A 19,345-nucleotide genomic window follows, 5' to 3' on the forward strand; every position below is an offset into this window, starting at 1 on the left:
GTATATCTACCAATAAATCTGAATGTACTTTTGTTTATTTGTGTATCATATATTCCATATGTATAATTAGGTTTTTTTTGTTTTCTGTCTTCATTTACATGCAGTATGCTCTGTCTTATGGTCATATGGATCCATGGAATATAATGTGATATAATATAATACAATACAATATTTCCTTACTGTGAAATAGGAATAGCAAGAAAGGGAAGGCCTTATTTATCTATTTTTAATGAATGTTATCTGTTTTTAGTTTTCATGTTGTTCACATTGTGTGTTTTTCCTGCGCCTTTTATTATTTTGCCCTTTACATGGATCTCAATAAATCGGGACCATAGATTATAAGGGGTTAAAGGGTTTCAGGTCTCTGCACAATGGGAAAGTCATTTTCTACTTTGATTAGATGTGCTAGGTGTGAGGGGTGTTAACATAATGGAGCAACCAATGATGTCAGCCTCCCCTCCCTGAAAATGTGGGAAGGAGGATTAAAAATGTATTTAAATATGGTGCTACATTTTGTTATGTTGTTACGACTAAGGACGTAGTTCTGAAACGCGTCAACTAAACCTGTGTACTGGTGGATATGTCTGCTGTTAATATCATTTACGAATAAAGGAGACATTTTTGAGGATCTCTATACAAATCCAGAGCCGTCTTTTCACATTTTGTCCTCTCCATAAACTCTGACCGGTACACCAACCTGTCCTCCACTCCCGTCATATAGATGTTCGCATAAATTGGGGCCACATGTGACCCCCATCGCGGTTCCGCGCTTCTGTTTGTAAAAGGAATGCCCAAAAAGGAAATAATTCCTCCTGAGGACCACTTCTAGGAGCTGGAGGACAAACCGTGCACCAGTCGGAAAGAACCCCGTACCCTCTAGATGTACATCATGATGTGAAACCTATGACTCTGTCCCACGAGACCTGTTTTTAATGCACTGAGTCACTATTGGTAAGTGGATAGGATAAGATACACTGGCTTTAGTCTATGTCTGTTTGGAGGCAGTGATTTTATGTATATTTGCATAATTAATTGGAATAATTAGTTGAGTATGAGCACTATTTAAACCCCTGTATTACACTTCATGTTATGCTTGAGACAGGCTGCCATGTAGCCGAAACGTTGCATTTTTTACTTTGTACACATGCTTATCATAGACCCACTGTGAATAAAGAACCTTTTTGTATGGAGATGCTGCCGTCAATCTGGATTTTGTATGCTATTCTAATGACCGAATGGATCTGAGGTCAAGGACGAGCTGATGCATTCCTGAATACCTCTTCAAGGTCATTGGTGCTGCTCTCCAACACAATTTTACCCTATTTCTGGATCTGGTGAGCGTGCACGGGGGATATTCCAGCACTTTGGTCATGAATATGTGTTTGTACACTGAGGAAGACATACATAGACTCATCAATGAGGAGAAAAGTGATGTATCTTTTTTAAGTACACCCTCTATTGATCTCCTAAAAAAGAAATATGAACAAGAGTCTAAGAGACTAACCACTATTGAATTACATTTACGGGAATACTTTAAAATGCAGAGGATCCCACGGGGATTGAGATCTCACTTACCTCCTAAATGTTTCCTAATAATAGTGATTTTTGCAAGAAGTTTGAGTTGGTCAGCAATAAATATTTGTTTGAAATTATTTTGCTTAACATTAAATATCTACAGAAGGAGGTAGAGAATATAAAAAAGACCCTCCTAACTCTGACAACCCAGATACAGCATCTATTAGGGGTTGATTAGTTCACGACCCATAAAGAGAAGCTTGCACAATATGTTCGACGCCACAGAGTAGAGGTGGAGAGAGCAAAAAGAGATAAATGGCACCGTGACCTAAAGGACTATTAATCTGGGAAGGTGTACAATTGGCAGAGCAATCAAACTGATGGGAAACCTAGGAGAAGAAAAGGTAGAAAATTTGAGCTTTGGATTTACCACCTGTGATTCCAAATCGGCCCAATCAGTTTTTTTAGACAAGCAAAGAAAAGGAGGAAATATAGGAGGGGCGGAAGGAAACAACGCAGTCCCCAGAAGAAATATACCTCCACAAGGACAGCAATCACGGATCAAGGGGACACAAGGGCTTACAACGAGACGGAATACACAGAAATAAATAATTTGGTAGTGAATATATCCTCGGTGGAGTTAACATCTGATGAGATTAAGGTTTTGAGCCGTGGACTCTCTTACAGTCCAGTTACTAATAGCAACTGGTTTGAAATAGAACTTGACCTTCAGAGATTCTTTAGACGATTACGTCTGAAGGGGTATTTTGCTCATGTTTGAAGGATCTAGATTTGAGGAATAAGAGTTATTTTTCTCCTCCTCATAATAACCACATTATAAAGACTTACATTGAAATTGTCACTAAACAAATTAAAACATTAAATGATAATGAATTGAGAAGTAGTTCATATAATATGTCCAGGCGAGAGAATGAGGCCCTTAGGAATTTAGAGAACAGCAAGGCTATAACTATAAAACCTGCCAAAAAAGGTGGAGCGGTGGTGGTTTTAGACACTATAAAGTACAAAAATGAAGTGTTTAGACAGTTGGAGGATGTTGAGGTGTATGAGCGGCTGAGGACTGATCCCAAGCCCAAAATTCTGGATCTTATAGCAGATATTGTGGAGAAAGACTTGGATGAAAAGATTATTTATAAGGAATTGGTTGAATATTTGAAGGTACAATACCCTATAACCCCTTTGTCTTCAACACCATAGCAATATTCCTTGATAGGATACTCAGAAAATATGCTATTGAAGCCCCTTTATTAGGGATACAAGTCATTTTTTGTTGAAAATGAGAGATGTAGTGTTACCGGAACAATTTTATTTAGTTTCTTTTGATGTTGTTTCTTTATATACATATATTGAACATGAAGACGGATTGAGGGCAGTCAGTATGGCGCTAGACGGCACGGGGTTCTCTCCGACTGGTGCACAGTTAATCCTCCAGCTCCTCGAAGTGGTCCTCAGGAGGAATTATTTCCTTTTTGTGGATTCCTTTTACCAACAGAAGCCCGGAACCGCGATGGGGTCACATGTGGCCCCAACTTTTGCTCAGGCTACTTTCACACTTGCGGCAGTGTGATCCGGCGGGCAGTTCCGTCGTCGGAACTGGCCGCCGGATCCGCCGATCTGCTGCTGACTGAAAGCATTTGTGAGACGGATCCGGATGCGGATCCGTCTCACAAATGCATTGCAAGGACGGATCCATCTCTCCGCTTGTCATGCGGACCGACGGATCCGTCCTGTACATTTTTCTCATTTTTACCGATCTGCGCATGCGCATGCCGGAACGACGGATCCGGCATTCCGGTATTCTGAATGCCGGATCCGGCGCTAATACATTCCTATGGGAAAAAATGCCGGATCCGGCGTTCAGGCATGTCTTCAGTTTTTTTCGCCGGAGAGAAAACCGTAGCATGCTACGATTTTCTCTTTTGCCTGATCAGTCAAAACGACTGAACTGAAGACATCCTGATGCAAACTGAACGGATTACTCTCCATTCAGAATGCATGGGGATATGCCTGATCAGTTCTTTTCCGGTATAGAGCCCCTGTGACGGAACTCTATGCCGGAAAAGAAAAACGCTAGTGTGAAAGTACCCTAACATCTATATGGTGGGAGTGGAGGACAGGCTGGTGTACCAGTCAGAGTTTATGGAGAGGATCCTGTGCTGGTGGCGCTATATCAATGACATTTTTATTTATTTGGGCGGATACTAATATCGAGTTGGAGCTAAAATAAATTGAAATATTTAGTTGAGGGGAGGAGTATGAGCACTATTTAAACCCCTGTATTTCACTTCATGTTATGATTAAGAAAGGCTGCCATGTGGCCAAAACGTAGCATTTTTTACTGGTGCGTTTGTACGCATGCTTATCATGGACCCACTGTGAAAAAAGAACCTTTTTGTATGGAGATGCTGCCGTCAATCTGGATTTTATTCACTTGGGGTTTGAAGACTCTGCGCCCAATGACATACCCCAGGTACTTAGTCTCCTCTAACCCTATTGCACATATTTTTGGGTTAGCGGTTAGTCCCGCCTTCCGAAGGGAGTCCACTACAGCCTGTACTTTGGGTAGGTGATTTTTCCAGTCGGTACTGTGGATGACAATATCGTCCAGGTAAGCCGAAACGTACAGACGATGTGGACGCAGCACAATGTCCATAAGCCGTTGAAAAGTGGCACCATGAAGACCAAAGGGTAGCACCTTGTACTAATACAGCCCCTCTGGTGTGATGAAGGCAGTTTTCTCTTTGGCAGCCTCCGTTAAGGGCACCTGCCAGTACCCTTTTGTGAGGTCCAAAACAGAAAAATACCGGGCTTGTCCTAATCTCTCGATGAGCTCATCAGTTTACTAAAATCGTTACAGAACCTTAACTGTTCAATATGCTTACCCCATAGTTGGTTTACCCGATACAGCATACCCTGATTAACCACAAAACGGGGAAACACTGACTCGGCCCCAGGTTGTTGTGGTTCACCATCTACTATTAACACATTCTCCCAGGCTCGGGATAGGGTTGGGTCCCGTTGTTGTGCGGTACCAAAATTATTCCCGGAGACATTGAGGTCTGCCAATTCAGGACCCGGCAGCAAGTCCTCCACGTCTCCCACCATCACAGTTAGCGGGGTTGTCTCCCCCTCTTCCACCGAAGTGGTGGTCATCTCTACCGCTGGCCCTTCGGCCTCAGGTTCCCAGGCTTGTGGTCTCCCCCCTGAGCAAGGCCACTCTGCTGGGGTTACCCCTGTCTCATGGGTATCAGTAATTCTCGTAGCAGGCAACAGTGCCAGAAGCTCGGGAAGTCTCTCTCTATTATGAGTTCATAATGTAGATTTGTGGCGACAGCGACCTTGTGGGTCCATCTACCGGCCATCGTGGTTAGAGACATCCGCGCGGTGGGGTAGTCTTTTAAGTCTCTGTGGATGCACATCACCCTGACTTTCCAGCCAGCATACTCAGTGGACTGCACCAGGGTAACCCTTACTAGGGTCACCAGACTCCCTGAGTCCAGCAGAACCTCCGCCGGATTGTCTCCAATTTCCACCTGGCACAAGTGATCTAGAGACTCTGGGGTACCTGTTGCTCTCAGCCTCCTTGCATATAGCGACTGACGGTAGCCATAGTTGGTGTCCATGGGCTCAACACGATGGGGACAGTCAGCCCTTACATGGCCAGGCTCCTGACACCGCTAGCAGACTATCAGAGCCAGGTCCGCCTTGGGTACATCCCGGGTGGGTTTTATCGTCTGAAATCCCCAGGCCTGGGGTGGAGATTTCCCGGGTATGCCAACCCCCTCCCGACAGAACCCTCCTTTAGATTCCTGATAGCTTCATAGCGTTCCACCAGGTCCACCATCTCAAGGGCATTGCCAGGAGACACCTGACCGATCCAGTGCTGGAGATGGTATGGCAAAGCCCTCAGAACATATCGGCTAACATACGGTCCAGCATAGCCATGGGACTCAGCACGTCAGGCTGTAGCCATTTTTGCAAGAGGTGAAGTAAGTTATAATACAGGGGTCTTGCATGCTCAGCCGGGTTTAACCCCCACTGATGCACCTGCTGGGCCCGGACCAACACATTCACCCCCACTCTTGCCAGAATCTCACCCTTGACTTTCTGGTAGTCGGCCGCTTGATCGTCCAGCAAGTCGAAATAGACCCGCTGGTATTCAGATGCCAGGAACGGAGTGACAACCTCAGCCCACAGGTCTCGGGGTAGCTTCTCCCTTGTGGCCACCTTCTCGTACATCGCCAGGTAGGTTTCGACGTCATCTGCGGGTGTCATCTTGTGGATCGCTTCACGGACCACTTTCCAGGCATCGTGGACGCTGGGGGTTTGCTCCTGCTGTCTGCAAAGCCATCACGTGTTGTAGCAGCAGCCGGTTTGTTTCTTGCTGCTGCCTGTTAGCCTCCCGCTGTTGCAGTTTTGTTTCTTGCTGCTGTTTGTTAGCATCAACGAGTGCCTTCATTACCGCCTCCATTTTGTCAAGGGTCATGGGTTGAAATTTAACGGCTTTAATGCAAGACATACAACCGTCCCCGGCGGAAAACAAAAACAAAACAACAACACTATTTTGGCGCTTACGTCTGCCTCTTTGCGCTTGCCCATATCCTCCACCAATTGTGGGGATGCACTCTGGTAGTTAGGATAAGCGGGCGCAGTACAGAAGCAAAATACAAGTTCGTAATTCAAACTCATTCACACATGGTGCCAAAAACAAAACGTCACTTTTGAAGTGTTGGTGTTACTTCACACCCAGAGGCGCTACCCTCAATAAATACTACAAGAAAATTTAGAATAGCACATTCTTATTCATAGTCATAGGTGCATATCCATAAAGCAAACATAGTTGATAAAAAAATAATGGCTGCACACATAAGCAGTAAAGCTGAGAAATGAGGATCATTCTAAATTCAAGTGGTATTATACCTACTATAAATGGATCAATAGAAGCTCTTAGTGCACATTTTGATCAAACTTGTCTTGGGCCCATCTACCAAGCGTCAAGGTGGCTTCTGCAGACGGGTTTAATGCAAAAGATACAACTGTGCCCGGTGAAGAAAAACAAAAACAACAATATTTCGGTGCTTACGCCTGCCTCTCTGCGCTTGCCCGCATCCTAAACCAATTGTGGGGATTCGCTCTGGTAGTTAGGATAAGCGGGCGCAGTACAGAAGCAAAATACAAGTACGTAATTCAAACTTCAGTGTTTATTTACACATGGTGCCAAAAACAAAACGTCACTTTTGCAGTGTTGGTGTTACTTCACACCCAATGGCAAGTTATTATAACAAAAAGTCATCTTGGTGGCAGAAAGTCCAAATACAGGCTTTAGGCGGCCTGTTCCCCTGACACATGGGTCTCAGCTCTCCAGCTCTCAAGTGCTGCCAAAACCCAGACCGGAACTTAAAATCCGATCCGGTATTTGATCTCACCCGGCTGTAAATCAGCCCAGCAGCACATGCTGGGAGGAAAATACCTGTTTTCTCAGACCAAACCTCTCACTGTGTCAAATAGCAAAAACCATTAATTCCAGTTACTGTCCATTCACACGTCCACGAAATCGGTCCGCATCCGTTGTGCAATTTTGCGGAACGGGTGCAAACCCATTTATTTTCAATGGGGCCGCAAAAGATGCGGACAGCACACTGTGTGCTGTCCGCATCCGCACTTCCGTTTCGCGGACCCGCAAAAAAAATAGAACATGTCTTATTCTTGTCTGCAGCCACGGACAAATAAAGGCATTTCCATCATAGTACCAGCCATGTGCGGTCCACAAAATGCGTAACGCACATAGCCGGTGTCCGTGTTTTGTGGATCCGCAATTTGCGGACGGCAAAACAGTTATGGAGGTGTGAATAGACCCTTAGAAAGTGCTTATAAACCAGGGGGATTACAGAATAGTATATTAATTAACCCATATTAGGATGACATCTCAGAAGGTGTCCACACCGACATGTGCTTTGGCAGAAATTGCTTTGTCTGATATAGCACTGTATATCAGAGCTCTATTTAAGAAGCTCTGTCACCCGGATCACCCCTATTAAACCAGGCACATAGCCTGATAGGGGTGATCCTGCAGTTTAAAAAGATACCTTCCTCCTCACAGTCGGCGCCATGGTTGTTGATAAAATCATATTTTATTCCTTTGCTGGCAGGCAATATCGAGCACCAGGAGGTGGGTGTTTTCAGTACGCGCATCTCTATGTGACCTCTTATTAAATGATGGCCTATCCTTAGGGGTAGGCCATCACTAGCTGAGGGGATCCAGCGCAGTCCGGGATCCTCATCCGACGGTCCGCACCGCAAAAAATAGTGCATACACTACTTTTTTGAGGTCCAGAGGCATGGACAGAAAACCCACAGAAGCACTCCGTAGTGCTTCCGCGGGCTTCTGATCCGTTCCGACTCCACACTGCACCGTACCTTCCGGATTTCTGACCCATTCAGTTTGAAAGAGTCCGCATCAGTGATACCATGCGGAATACGGGCACGGCTGGTCGTGTGCATGAGGCCTGAGGCTCTATAGTCAGAGGTTGTATTGAGCAGATATACGGTGCAGTGCATGAGGGCAATAACTATATACGTTACGAGTCATATATTTAGTCACAGACTAAAATCTGTCATTGTGTGTATTCGGCAAGCGCCATATTGCTAAAAGAAAAGCATATGCTACAGATTGCAAAACAAGAACAGGAATGTTTGCAAAGCAGTACCATCTAATTAATAAGAAATGCTTCTCTTGGAGCGGATTTACAATGCCAGCTTGTTTAGGCGAATGATAACGGCACAGTCACATACTGCTACATTTACATGCAATAGCTTGCCAAGGGTTTTTTTGGCTGGAATTCTTCAGATGAGTGTTATATAAGCTATTTAACATTGAAACTGCTTTTATTTTCCCCTGAACGATATTGTTATTCTCACTCTATTCTTATGGACAGTACACACCAGTCATAAATCTTAGATCACAAAGCGTCGTGTAGATGAAAACATCCGGGAAGGGGGGGGCCACGACGGGAATGAGCCTCCCTAGTATCACCCACGATGCTAGGGAGGCTCGTTCCCGTCGCGGTCTGCTATTGGCTGACCACCCGACGCCGGATGCAGCGGCGGGCATCAGAAGCCACTCGGGTGCCGGGGAGCGAGGTAAGTACTATCTGTGTGAGGGGCCCGAGCGCGTAGGCATGCATTTTAGGGGTTGGATAACCCCCTTTATTGCTCAAAAAAGTTTTTGACATTTTGCACTTTTACATCACTCACTCAAGTTTTTTGTAAGATCTCAAGAAAAAAAAGTGTTGGACTAAAAGAATTGTACAACAGTAGATAATGTTGGGCTGCAACTAACAAATTTTCCCCTCAAGATAATTAACCCCCAAAGACTATATAGTTAGTGACTTGGAGAAAGCAATTGCAGGTTGTGTGACTGAAGTAAGACAGAAAACTAGTATAGAGCCATAATAACACTGCATGTGTCCTCAGAACAACCTCAATCCCAGTAGCAATCTGTATTTTGAAGCCAAAATTAGAAGTAGATGTATACATTTTTCTATTATATTTCCCCAATGTTTAGGGTACACTGCTGGTGTTGGCTTGCAAATAAAGATGACTGACAAAATCTGCAATATGTGCATGAGGCTTAAAGAGAAAATAACATTAGTGCAAATCTGTGACCTCATGTAAATGGTGTGCAGGTTGGATAGTTACAGCTTCACTCCGTTCACTTGAATGGCACCAAGCTGTAATTACCCTGCCCCACCGCTGCTATGTAGAAGGCGTGAAGACTAGTGCCATGGCTTCTTCAGGCAGCGGTGCCGAGAGTTGTATCCCCACTAATCTGATATTGATGTCCTATTCTGGGGATGGGGTAAAAATATTTTGAAGTCAGAATACCCCTTAAGGCCTCATTCAGACGACCGTATGGCCTCCCTGCACGTGTTGTGGACCGCAAACAGTAGGTCCACAAAACACGGGCACCAGCTGTCTGAACGCTATTCTGCGGTGCGGACCTGTCGACTCGAATGGGTCCACGATTGGCAATATACGGCAAAAGATGGGCTTCTGGGTCCACGACACCGCACCGCACAAGGAAGAACATGTCCTATTCTGCAGTACTTTTTTTCCATCTAAAAAGACAGATCTCACACGGAAATGGCTTAAAGGGATGCCAAATGTGCACGCTAAACTGCGATGCCCCAGCCCGACAGTGCACATTCAATGCGCACGCGCCGATATCGCGTTCATCGGCTCATGCGAGGGATTACGGACAGGAGGAGGGAGGTTAGAACAGAGACTAAGGGCGGGCAGACGCGGCGGAGGGGGAGTGCCTTCGTATGAAAATGACCCAGGGGCCTGGGCACTGGCCGTTGCAACGCCGCCCCTGGGCACCTTCACAGACTCATTTGCATGCGGATTAGAAGTGTTTTTCTCCACAACGATGCTAGCAAGGAACAAACGGTAAGAACCGTTTTAATAGGGGGGGATGCTGTGGACATAACACTGTTATTAGGTTAATAGGGTGAATCTGCGTGAAAGACTCCCTTTAAACTCCTTCACTGTATTTGCAGCTACCACTTCTGCAGGAAGGCTATTCCATGCATCCACTACTCTCTCAGTAAAGTAATACTTCCTGTTATTACTTTTAAACCTTTGCCCCTCTAATTTAAAACGATGTCCTCTTGTAGCAGTTTTTCTTCTTTTAAATATTCTCTCCTCTTTACCTTGTTGATTCCCTTTATGTATTTAAAAGTTTCTATCATATCCCCTCTGTTTCGTCTTTCTTCCAAGCTATACATGTTAAGGTCCTTTAACCTTTCCTGGTAAGTTTTATCCTGCAATCCATGTACCAGTTTAGTAGCTCTTCTCTGAACTCTCTCCAAAGTATCAATATCCTTCTGGAGATATGGTCTCCAGTACTGCGCACAATACTCCAAATGAGGTCTCACTAGTGCTCTGTAGAGCGGCATGAGCACCTCCCTCTTTCTACTGGTAATGCCTCTCCCTATACACCCAAGCATTCTGCTAGCATTTCCTGCTGCTCTATGACATTGTCTGCCTACCTTTAAGTCTTCTGAAATAATGACCCCTAAATCCCTTTCCTCAGATACTGAGGTTAGGACTGTATCACTGATTTTATATTCTGCTCTTGGGTTTTTACGTCCCAGGTGCATTATCTTGCACTTTTCAACATTACATTTTAGTTGCCAGATTTTTGACCATTCCTCTAGTTTTCCTATGTCCTTTTCCATTTGGTGTATCCCTCCTGGAACATCAACCCTTTTACAAATCTTTGTGTCATCAGCAAAAAGACACACCTTACCATTGAGGCCTTCTGCAATTTCGCTGAATTTAAACAATATGGGTCCCAGAACAGATCCCTGAGGTACCCCACTGGTAACAAGACATTGGTCTGAATATACTCCATTGACTACAACCCTCTGTTGTCTGTCCCTCAGCCACTGCCTAATCCATTCAACAATATGGGAGTTCAAGCCCAAAGACTGCAGTTTATTGATAAGCCTTCTATGTGGGACAGTATCAAAAGCCTTACTAAGGTCCAAATAAGCGATGTCTACTGCACCTCCGCCATCTATTATTTTAGTCACCCATTCCAAAAAAATCAACGAGATTCGTTTGACATGATCTCCCTGAAGTAAACCCATGCTGTTTTTCATCTTTAAATTGGTCTCGCTAACTTGTATTAGATTAGATTTTATGCTATCTTTCACATACAGGGCCACCCCTCCTCCTTTCTGGCTAAATAGTGTTTGCTAAATGGATGGTAGGCAGTAAAGACAGGAATGGAGACAAGCAGAAAGCCACAGTCTGAGTGAATCAGCAAGTCAAATGTGAACAGTTACAGTCACTGAAATGGACATTTTATGCCAGCGTATCATTTTGTGGTCAACAGAAGACCATTAAAATGCATCCTAATCCACAACAAATAGACTTGTCACCGGTTCATCTATCATCTACAGCTCAATGAGTCTTGCATCATGTAATAAGCAAAAGCAAAGGCGTTCCTCCTGACACAGACAAGGCCTTCTAAACTGTAGCCGAGCTGGCTTCTTGTAGCTCTTGGGGTGCGACCACACAGTCAGGTTTCTTGATGCAATTTTGGAAGTCAAAACCAGAAGTGAATTTAAAAAAGACATATCCGTCCTTTATATTCTCTCTCCTTTTATGGTCCACACCTAATTTTGGCATAAAAAACTAGATCAGGAATCTGACCGTGTGGCCTTACCCTTAGAACATTGCTGTTGGTAAAGGGTTGGGCGTATTTTGTTTCTCCTTTTATTCTTAGAAACAAACAGATTACTTCCACAGTCTTTTCAGCACAATACTAGCCCATCTGAACATCTGAGATATGTCTGGCCTAACAACCACAGTCTATTCAAGGGGATTTGTAAACCCCCCTTTTTACATGGGGTGACAATCGGGGCAATTGTGGGGAAGGAGGGTTCAGAGAAATGCTCATTCCCAATAATTGCCCTGTGTAAAGGTGCTGACAATCACCCAGTAAATGAGAAAATGCTTGCTCATCAGATGAAGCCATCAATGATGTGGGTGGACACCAAAATCATTGTTTCCTGGCAGGAGATCATCCTGTCTAAAGAGCGATCTGCTGCCCAGAAACAGTGAATCTATATGTGTACAAGCGATTGCAGTAGTGATCGCTCATTCCCATACAACGGAGGTGATTGCTGCATGTAAATGCAGCTCTCACCTCCGGTCACAATCAGGCAATTATTGGGAACAAATGATTCATTCCGATAATTGCCTGCACGGTCTACCTGTTTAAAGGTGCCTTTAAGGCAGTAGATCCCTAATAAACCAGTCTGTCTTAGACTCATATATTCATGCTTCACCCCAAGGACCTAAACATAAACTGTAAAATAGTGTCTTGAAGTGGACACATGCTGTCACTGCAGTTTTACTTCTGTTGGCACCAAGGCAATAACAGAGTGCTTGGTTTTGGCATAGGAGGCCACCAGATCGATCAGCTTTGGCTAGCTGAGCAGAACTGCAGGAAGAGTTGTCCAGATTTCTGATACTTAAAGGGGTTATCCCATGACTAATGTAAAAAAGGAAAATCAGAAATCATATTGTACATGACAGTCTCTTTCTAACAAAGCTAGAACCAGTCCTGTATCCCACATGGATCCAGAGATCTCCCCATCCATTACTCTGTTAGATTTACAGTATATCTTACAAGCTGACCCCTCAAGGGGAGTGTCTTTTCTGCTGCAGCTCAGGAGGCGTGTCTCAGCTCTCCCTATCACAGCTCAGGAGGCGTGTCCATGCTCTCCCTATCACATATCAGGAGGCGTGTCTCAGCTCTCCCTATCACAGCTCAGGAGGCAGTTGAAGGATGAAACTGAGCATGTGCGGCCATTAAAATAAGCAGGACAAAGAAAAAAGAAAAAAAAAACAGCAGGAGGCGCCATACAGATGCATTGTATTGAATAACTCAGTGGCTATGCAAAATTTTTAATTACATGCAAATACAAAAGTATTTAGATCCAGGTGCCGGTTTGAAAACTGTAGAATATTTTTCGTAGGACAACCCCTTTAATGAGTAAAACCACTACTACTTATTGGACAGCAAAGGGGCTCAGTGGTTAGCACGGGGGTTCTGAATTTGAATCTCGCCAAGGAGAACATCACTTTGTGTTCTCCCTGTGTTTGTGTGCCTCTCCTCTGATTTACCCCCACATTCCAAAAACTAGATAATGGGTTACCTAGCTGCTACTGACATTGTCCCTAGGGCAGTGATGGCGAACCTATGGCACGGGTGCCAGAGGCGGCACTCAGAGCCCTCTCTGTGGGCACTCGCACTCTGGAAAAAGTCTATGGTCTACCAATATGCCTTAGACTTTTCCTGCCATTCATCAGCGCAGGCGCACTATGAACAGCACAGGCAGTGCACTGAATGTAGGCAGCTATTATAGCTAAATGATAAAGTACACAGAGGATATACTATACTGGACTGTAGTATTCAGGGTAAATTGCCGTGCTGGCGCTTTACTATAAATAAGTGGGTTTTGGGTTGCAGTTTGGGCACTCGGCCTCTAAAAGGTTCGCCATCACTGCCCTAGGGCATGTTTGATTGTGAGCCCCATTGGGGACAGTGGGTAATATAAGTGATGACAATCTTTGTACGGCGCTGTGGAATATGTAAGTGCTATATAAGCAACAGAAATAAATAATAGTAACATTAACAACGCGCCTAAGCATTTCTACTAGTCTTTCTAAACTTCTTGCCTAAATGCTTCAGTTGTCTTCTTCTCTTTTTTCCCCTCAAAGCTTCAAAATGTAATCTTCTTGGGTATCGCATGGTAAGCTTGTTTCTTGACATTCTACTAGATATGGACAGTTTGTGGACCTTTTTATTACTACTTGTTTTGCACTAATTATGAATAGAAACCATGTTACTATTAGTTTAAATCAACCAGTTACAAACTCTGACCAAAACATAGTGGAACTTTTTTTAATTTTTTTTTTATTTCATTCACATCATTCTTTCGCCATTACATTGCCACAATTCAAAGGTTATTGTTGATAATCCAACCTTCTATTCAATGATCCTTTACGTTTTACTGCATTTGAACGTGTTATTTCATCCTAATTGCAGTTTTCTAACTGCAGTAGGCCATAATGGTACAATATGTCCATGTGATCACACTGGCTGGACTACCACTGCAACTCCGAGAATCAGAGAAACATCTGGTAGTGGACACCTTAGATGTTGTGATTAGTAGCGGCCACAACATCTAAGAAGTTTGCCAGTGAGAGAAGAGCACCCCCTGTCAGTCCATTGGTGCTCCCCTGAGATTCACTTGATGGGTGACAGTTGCTTAATGTGGCAGCCAGTGGCCTAACAACTGCATTTGCAAAAACATGTGGAATACATCACAATGATTGAAAACGTTTATTAGTGTATGCATCTTTAACGGTCCCTTATGAGGTGGCAGACACACTGATTTCAGCATGCAGCAGGAAGTCCATACATGACATTGGGGCTCCCCCTGCCCTCCAGCCGCTGATTGACATTTTTTTTCCATATGCAGTTATACAGAGAAACATCTTAATCAGCGGGGACTCCTCCTTCACAGTGGACCCCTCACCAGCCACAAACTATGATGGTCATTTATCAAAGACTGACATTTTAAAGACCCTGTGCTCATGGGAATGCTCTTCATTATGACTAGGCGCATGCCTGGTCATAAATTAAGCGCATCCTCCGGCAGTCCATGCTTCTAGATTGAACTCTACTCCAGCTCGTAGCATAAATTATAGTGACTCTCCCACCCACACCATGCTCCCACCCTGACCCTACCACTCCCCCCTTTTTATAAAGTGGCAAGGGCAGTATACAAACTAAGTTTAGGCACAATGGCCTTTAAAAAGTCGCACACCCCCTGGTTTGTGGCATAGGGTGTCATGGTAAATGAACTTTAAAGAGGTTTTACAGGTGCTTAATACTGATGACTTATCCGCAGGATAGGTCATTAATATCCAATTGACGGGGGTCAAACACCCCGCACCGTTGCCGATCAGATCTTCCCTGCAGCCTCTGGGGCTAGAACGAGCACTGTGAATCGAACGGGAAGCACAGCTCCATTCATAGTGTAGTGGTCATGCTGGGGTACTGCAGCTCATTTTCCATAGAAGTGAATAGGAGCAGAGCTGCAGTACCCCAGCACGGCCACTACACTATGAAAGGAGCTGTGCTTCCTGTTCCATTCAAGAGCTAGTAACCTGAGGCCACAGGGAACAGCTGATCGGTGGGTGTGCGGGGTGTCAGAACCTCGCCGATCAGATATTAATGACTTATCCTGAGGATAAGCCATCAATATCAGGAGCTTGGAAAACCCCTTTAACTTGTGATTTCTCAAAATACGACTTCACATTAACTCCTAAGTGACTGCTGATATCAGCGTGTCTGTCACTACAGTGTGCTTCCCTCAAAGAGGTCAGCATGAGGGACTTGCAGGTCCCCTTTACAGACCAATGATTCAAATATATGTCTATGTCCAGTAGAAAAGTGATATTAGATACATTAATGTAAGTGAATCAGAGATGAAGCTCTCAGGACTGGGCATGAGCAGACTGGCTATTGCTGTGAATTTCTAATAAGACGTGTATAGTAGTCCTAATGCAAGTTATAAATTGTATCATATTTGACTTCCTCTGCTTTCTCCCACAGCCCAAGATCGTAGAAGCTCTCCTGGGTTATGAGATAGTTCACGTGTCCTGCGGGGCTTCACATGTTCTTGCAGTTTCAAACGAGAAAGAAGTGTTTTCCTGGGGCCGTGGGGACAATGGTAGGGCTTGTCCTGACCTCTCTGCACATAAGTCTGTGTAAATGGCTTAATGGACTGTCAGCCAGTGTTATTGCACACAGGTCTTGTACTAAGCTGTACAGTACACCACCATACACAGTGCCGAAACTGTAACCTCTGTACAGGTAGAACAAGATCTTCTTGGTTTGGTTCACACAAGGAACCATACGTTTTTTGTCACAGGGTCATAACGATGCTAATTGGTTCTTAATGAAGACATTACAGCTCATTTAGAGTATTTTCCCTTGTAATATGTCATATTTTATATTTGCTAATTTAAAGGGCATCTGTCAGCAGATTTGTACATATTAAACTGAATTACCTGTTACATGTGCGCTTGGCAGCTGAAGGCATCTGTGTTGGTCCCATGTTCATATGTGCCCGCATTGCCGAGAAAAATACAGATTTAATATATGCAAATAAGCCTTTAGGAGCAATGGGGGCGTTGCTATTGCAGGGAGAGCTGCATTTGCATATATTAAAACGTCATTTTTCTCAGCAATGCGGGCACATATGTACATGGGACCAACACAGATGTCTTCAACAGCCAAGTGCACGTGTAACAGGTCAGCCAGTGTCATAGGTACAAATCTGCTGACAGATGACCTTTAATAATCATTGTTGCAGCAATACCTGAGCAGAATCACTGTACGCTGCTGTTTTGTGTCTGTTGGAAAATAGTTCTGGAACCACTGTGCCAACCAACCAGTGTGGCTGGCTGCTGACCCTTGGGGGTTGTAGACACCAGTGCGAGGCAAAACACAAAGACAGAACCAGGCGGAGGTCCGGCAGGCAGAATACATGCAAATCTGAAAAAGAGTCCCAGCGATAGGGCTGACTCCGCAGATTCAGAATCCAGGAAACAGATGAACAGATCAGGGTAGCAGGCACAGGTCAGATTGCAGACAGACAAATGGATTATAGCTCCTTCACAGGATCCAGCAGACTAAAATGGCCAGATAGAACCTGTTGCTTGGACCAGAGGTGGGACAAACAGAATATAAAGCAGGGCTGATTAGCCCACTAGTCAAGCAGGTGTACACAGAAACCAAGGAGCATTAACCCTTGCAGTGCAGAAACAAAGGAGGTATAAACCCTAGCAATGCTGCAGAAGGAGAAGCACAGGGTAGCATTGGGCATAGACCGCCAGTGTAAGAATGGTGATGTGCTCCGACATGCCAGGAGTATGTATTGCAGCAATCATTTTTCCGATTAATAATTCAGTCTTCAGAATTGAGTCTATAATTTTTTCTAGAAATACAAACCCTGTCCTATTTGAGCATTTGCCCATCATAGGGGGTCCCAATCTGCTATACTCCTCTTTGGAAGCCCAACCTGCAATCATCACCTGATCTCATCTGCTGTAAATAGGTTTTCTTCACCTTTAATTAGCTTGTCTTATTAAAGGGGTTATCCAGGACTTTGAAATGATGCCCCATCCTTAGGTTAGGCCATCGGTGGGGATGTTTCTCGGCATCCCCACCGATAAGCTATTTGAAGGGACTTGGGAAAGGCCACATCCCTGTCACTCTTTACCATGTACTTAGTAGAGATGATCTTAAAATCCACTACAATACGAACACCAGGCACTGTCACTACTTAAAAGTACACAGTTGCAGTGCTCCAGACAAAAAAAAATGACCAGGAGCCATTGGCTCCTAAACTAAAAAGTTTAGGAGCCACATTACATTTTTTAGTCGCCAAATTTAAAATGCATATAATAAAAAAAAAAAAAGGACTTTGAGAAGATGAGACGCAGGTCACAGTAGTGAGCCAGCACTACATATAGGAGAAAACCACAGAGCTCTCACATCCAGGGACATCTTCTAGGGGACAAGGTGACTAAAAATGGCGAATTGCGTGGTTTAGAGTTTTTTTTTTTTCTGTTACGGCCTTCACCGAGCGGAAATATTTTTTTATATTTTAATAGCTCACACTTTTTGGGACGTGGCGATATGTAATATGTTTATTCTTTATTGTTTGTAAATTTTATATGTAAAACTGGGAAGGGGGCCATTTAAACTTTTAGTATTTTGGTATTTTTTTAGTTTTTTTTTAACTTTGTATTTAATAACCATTTCTACCCTTAGGGACTAGAACCTGGATCTTTTCATCCCTTATGCTATTTACCCTGATAGAGATCTATCAGGATGAATAGGATCTCACATCTCCCTGTGCTTTGTGCACACAGCAGCAAGGAGGTTACCATGGCAGCCAGGGATTCAGTAGTGTCCTGGCTGCCATGGTAACGATCTGAGCCCCAGCAGTGTAATCTGCCACTGCCACCAATGGAGGGGATGGGACCCTGTGGCCACCATAATACAATGGGGGGGGGAGGCACGGGACTTGTGGCCAGTGATAATGGGGGGTGATGAGGCTTTGGGAGGGCGCACTGCATCAGCAATTAATGTATTTAAAGAGGAACTTTCGTGGGTCCAAAGAATATGAACTTAGTAGTAGGCTGCATAGAGCGGCGCCCAGGGATCTAAGTGCACTTACTATTAGTCCTGGGCGCCGCTCCGTTCGTCCGCTGTGGCCCCCGGTATTTTCAACATTCAGAGCAAGGAGGAGGAGACGCCAGTGTCTCTCCTTCTCCCTGACAGCAGCGCTGACCAATCACAGCGCAGAGCTCAGAGCGAGGGAGTTTTTTTTCTCCCTGGCTCTGAGCCCTGCGCTGTAATTGGTTAGCGCTGCTGTCAGGGAGAAGGAGAGACACTGGCGTCTCCTCCTCCTTGCTCTGAATTTTGAAAATACCGGGGGCCACAGCAGACGAACGGAGCGGCGCCCAGGACTAATAGTAAGTGCACTTGGATCCCTGGGCGCCGCTCTATGCAGCCTACTACTAAGTTCATATTCTTTGGACCCATGAAAGGTCCTCTTTAACTCCTTTATACAATTGTCTGCAGCGGTATCACAGACCCGGCACCTGGCCTCAATAACAGGGCATGCGATGTGGCACCTGAGGGGTTAATTGCCGCGTCATGCCCTGTTATTGAGGCCGGGTGCCGGGTCTGTGATACCGCTGCCTATACTTATGTTTTACATTCATTGGTGGCGCAGTGGCGACAGCTCCTCCCCTGCTATCTCCCCATTGGTGGTAGTGGCGGCCGCGTCACAGTGGAGAGGGAGGGACTCCTGTGCTACTGAAGAAAACTTGGGCTGCGCAGGATCGCGGCGGTACAGTCGCAAATGGCGACAAGACTAAAAAGTCTTGTCGCCATCTGCAAATTTTAAGGCGCATTGGCGACCATTTTGGTCGCCATCTGGAGCCCTGAGTTGTGCCTTGGGAAAAAGGAAGGGACACAGAGTTTGGATATGTCCTCAAGATAACTCCTTTAAATGTAAATGTCTGGTGTATGTCTGTGTATCCTATCTGTCCGGTGAATGTCTGTGTATCCTATATGTCCGGTGTATGTCTGCATATTCTATATGTCCTGTGTATTGTAAGAAGGTAAAAGGAATCATCGTGGATG

General features: G+C 44.7%; 1 protein-coding gene across 1 annotated transcript in view; it reads left to right on the forward strand.

Moving 5' to 3' along the window:
* Positions 1–19,345, forward strand: part of NEK8 (NIMA related kinase 8) — a 112,042-nt gene that overhangs the window by 76,842 nt on the left and 15,855 nt on the right. The window contains exon 10 of the mRNA XM_044287123.1: positions 15,737–15,854. Within this exon, the coding sequence (XP_044143058.1) occupies positions 15,737–15,854 (118 nt within the window). The remainder of the gene's footprint in view (positions 1–15,736; positions 15,855–19,345) is intronic.

Source organism: Bufo gargarizans, chromosome 3 (assembly GCF_014858855.1).
Source record: "Bufo gargarizans isolate SCDJY-AF-19 chromosome 3, ASM1485885v1, whole genome shotgun sequence".
NCBI lineage: Eukaryota > Metazoa > Chordata > Amphibia > Anura > Bufonidae > Bufo > Bufo gargarizans.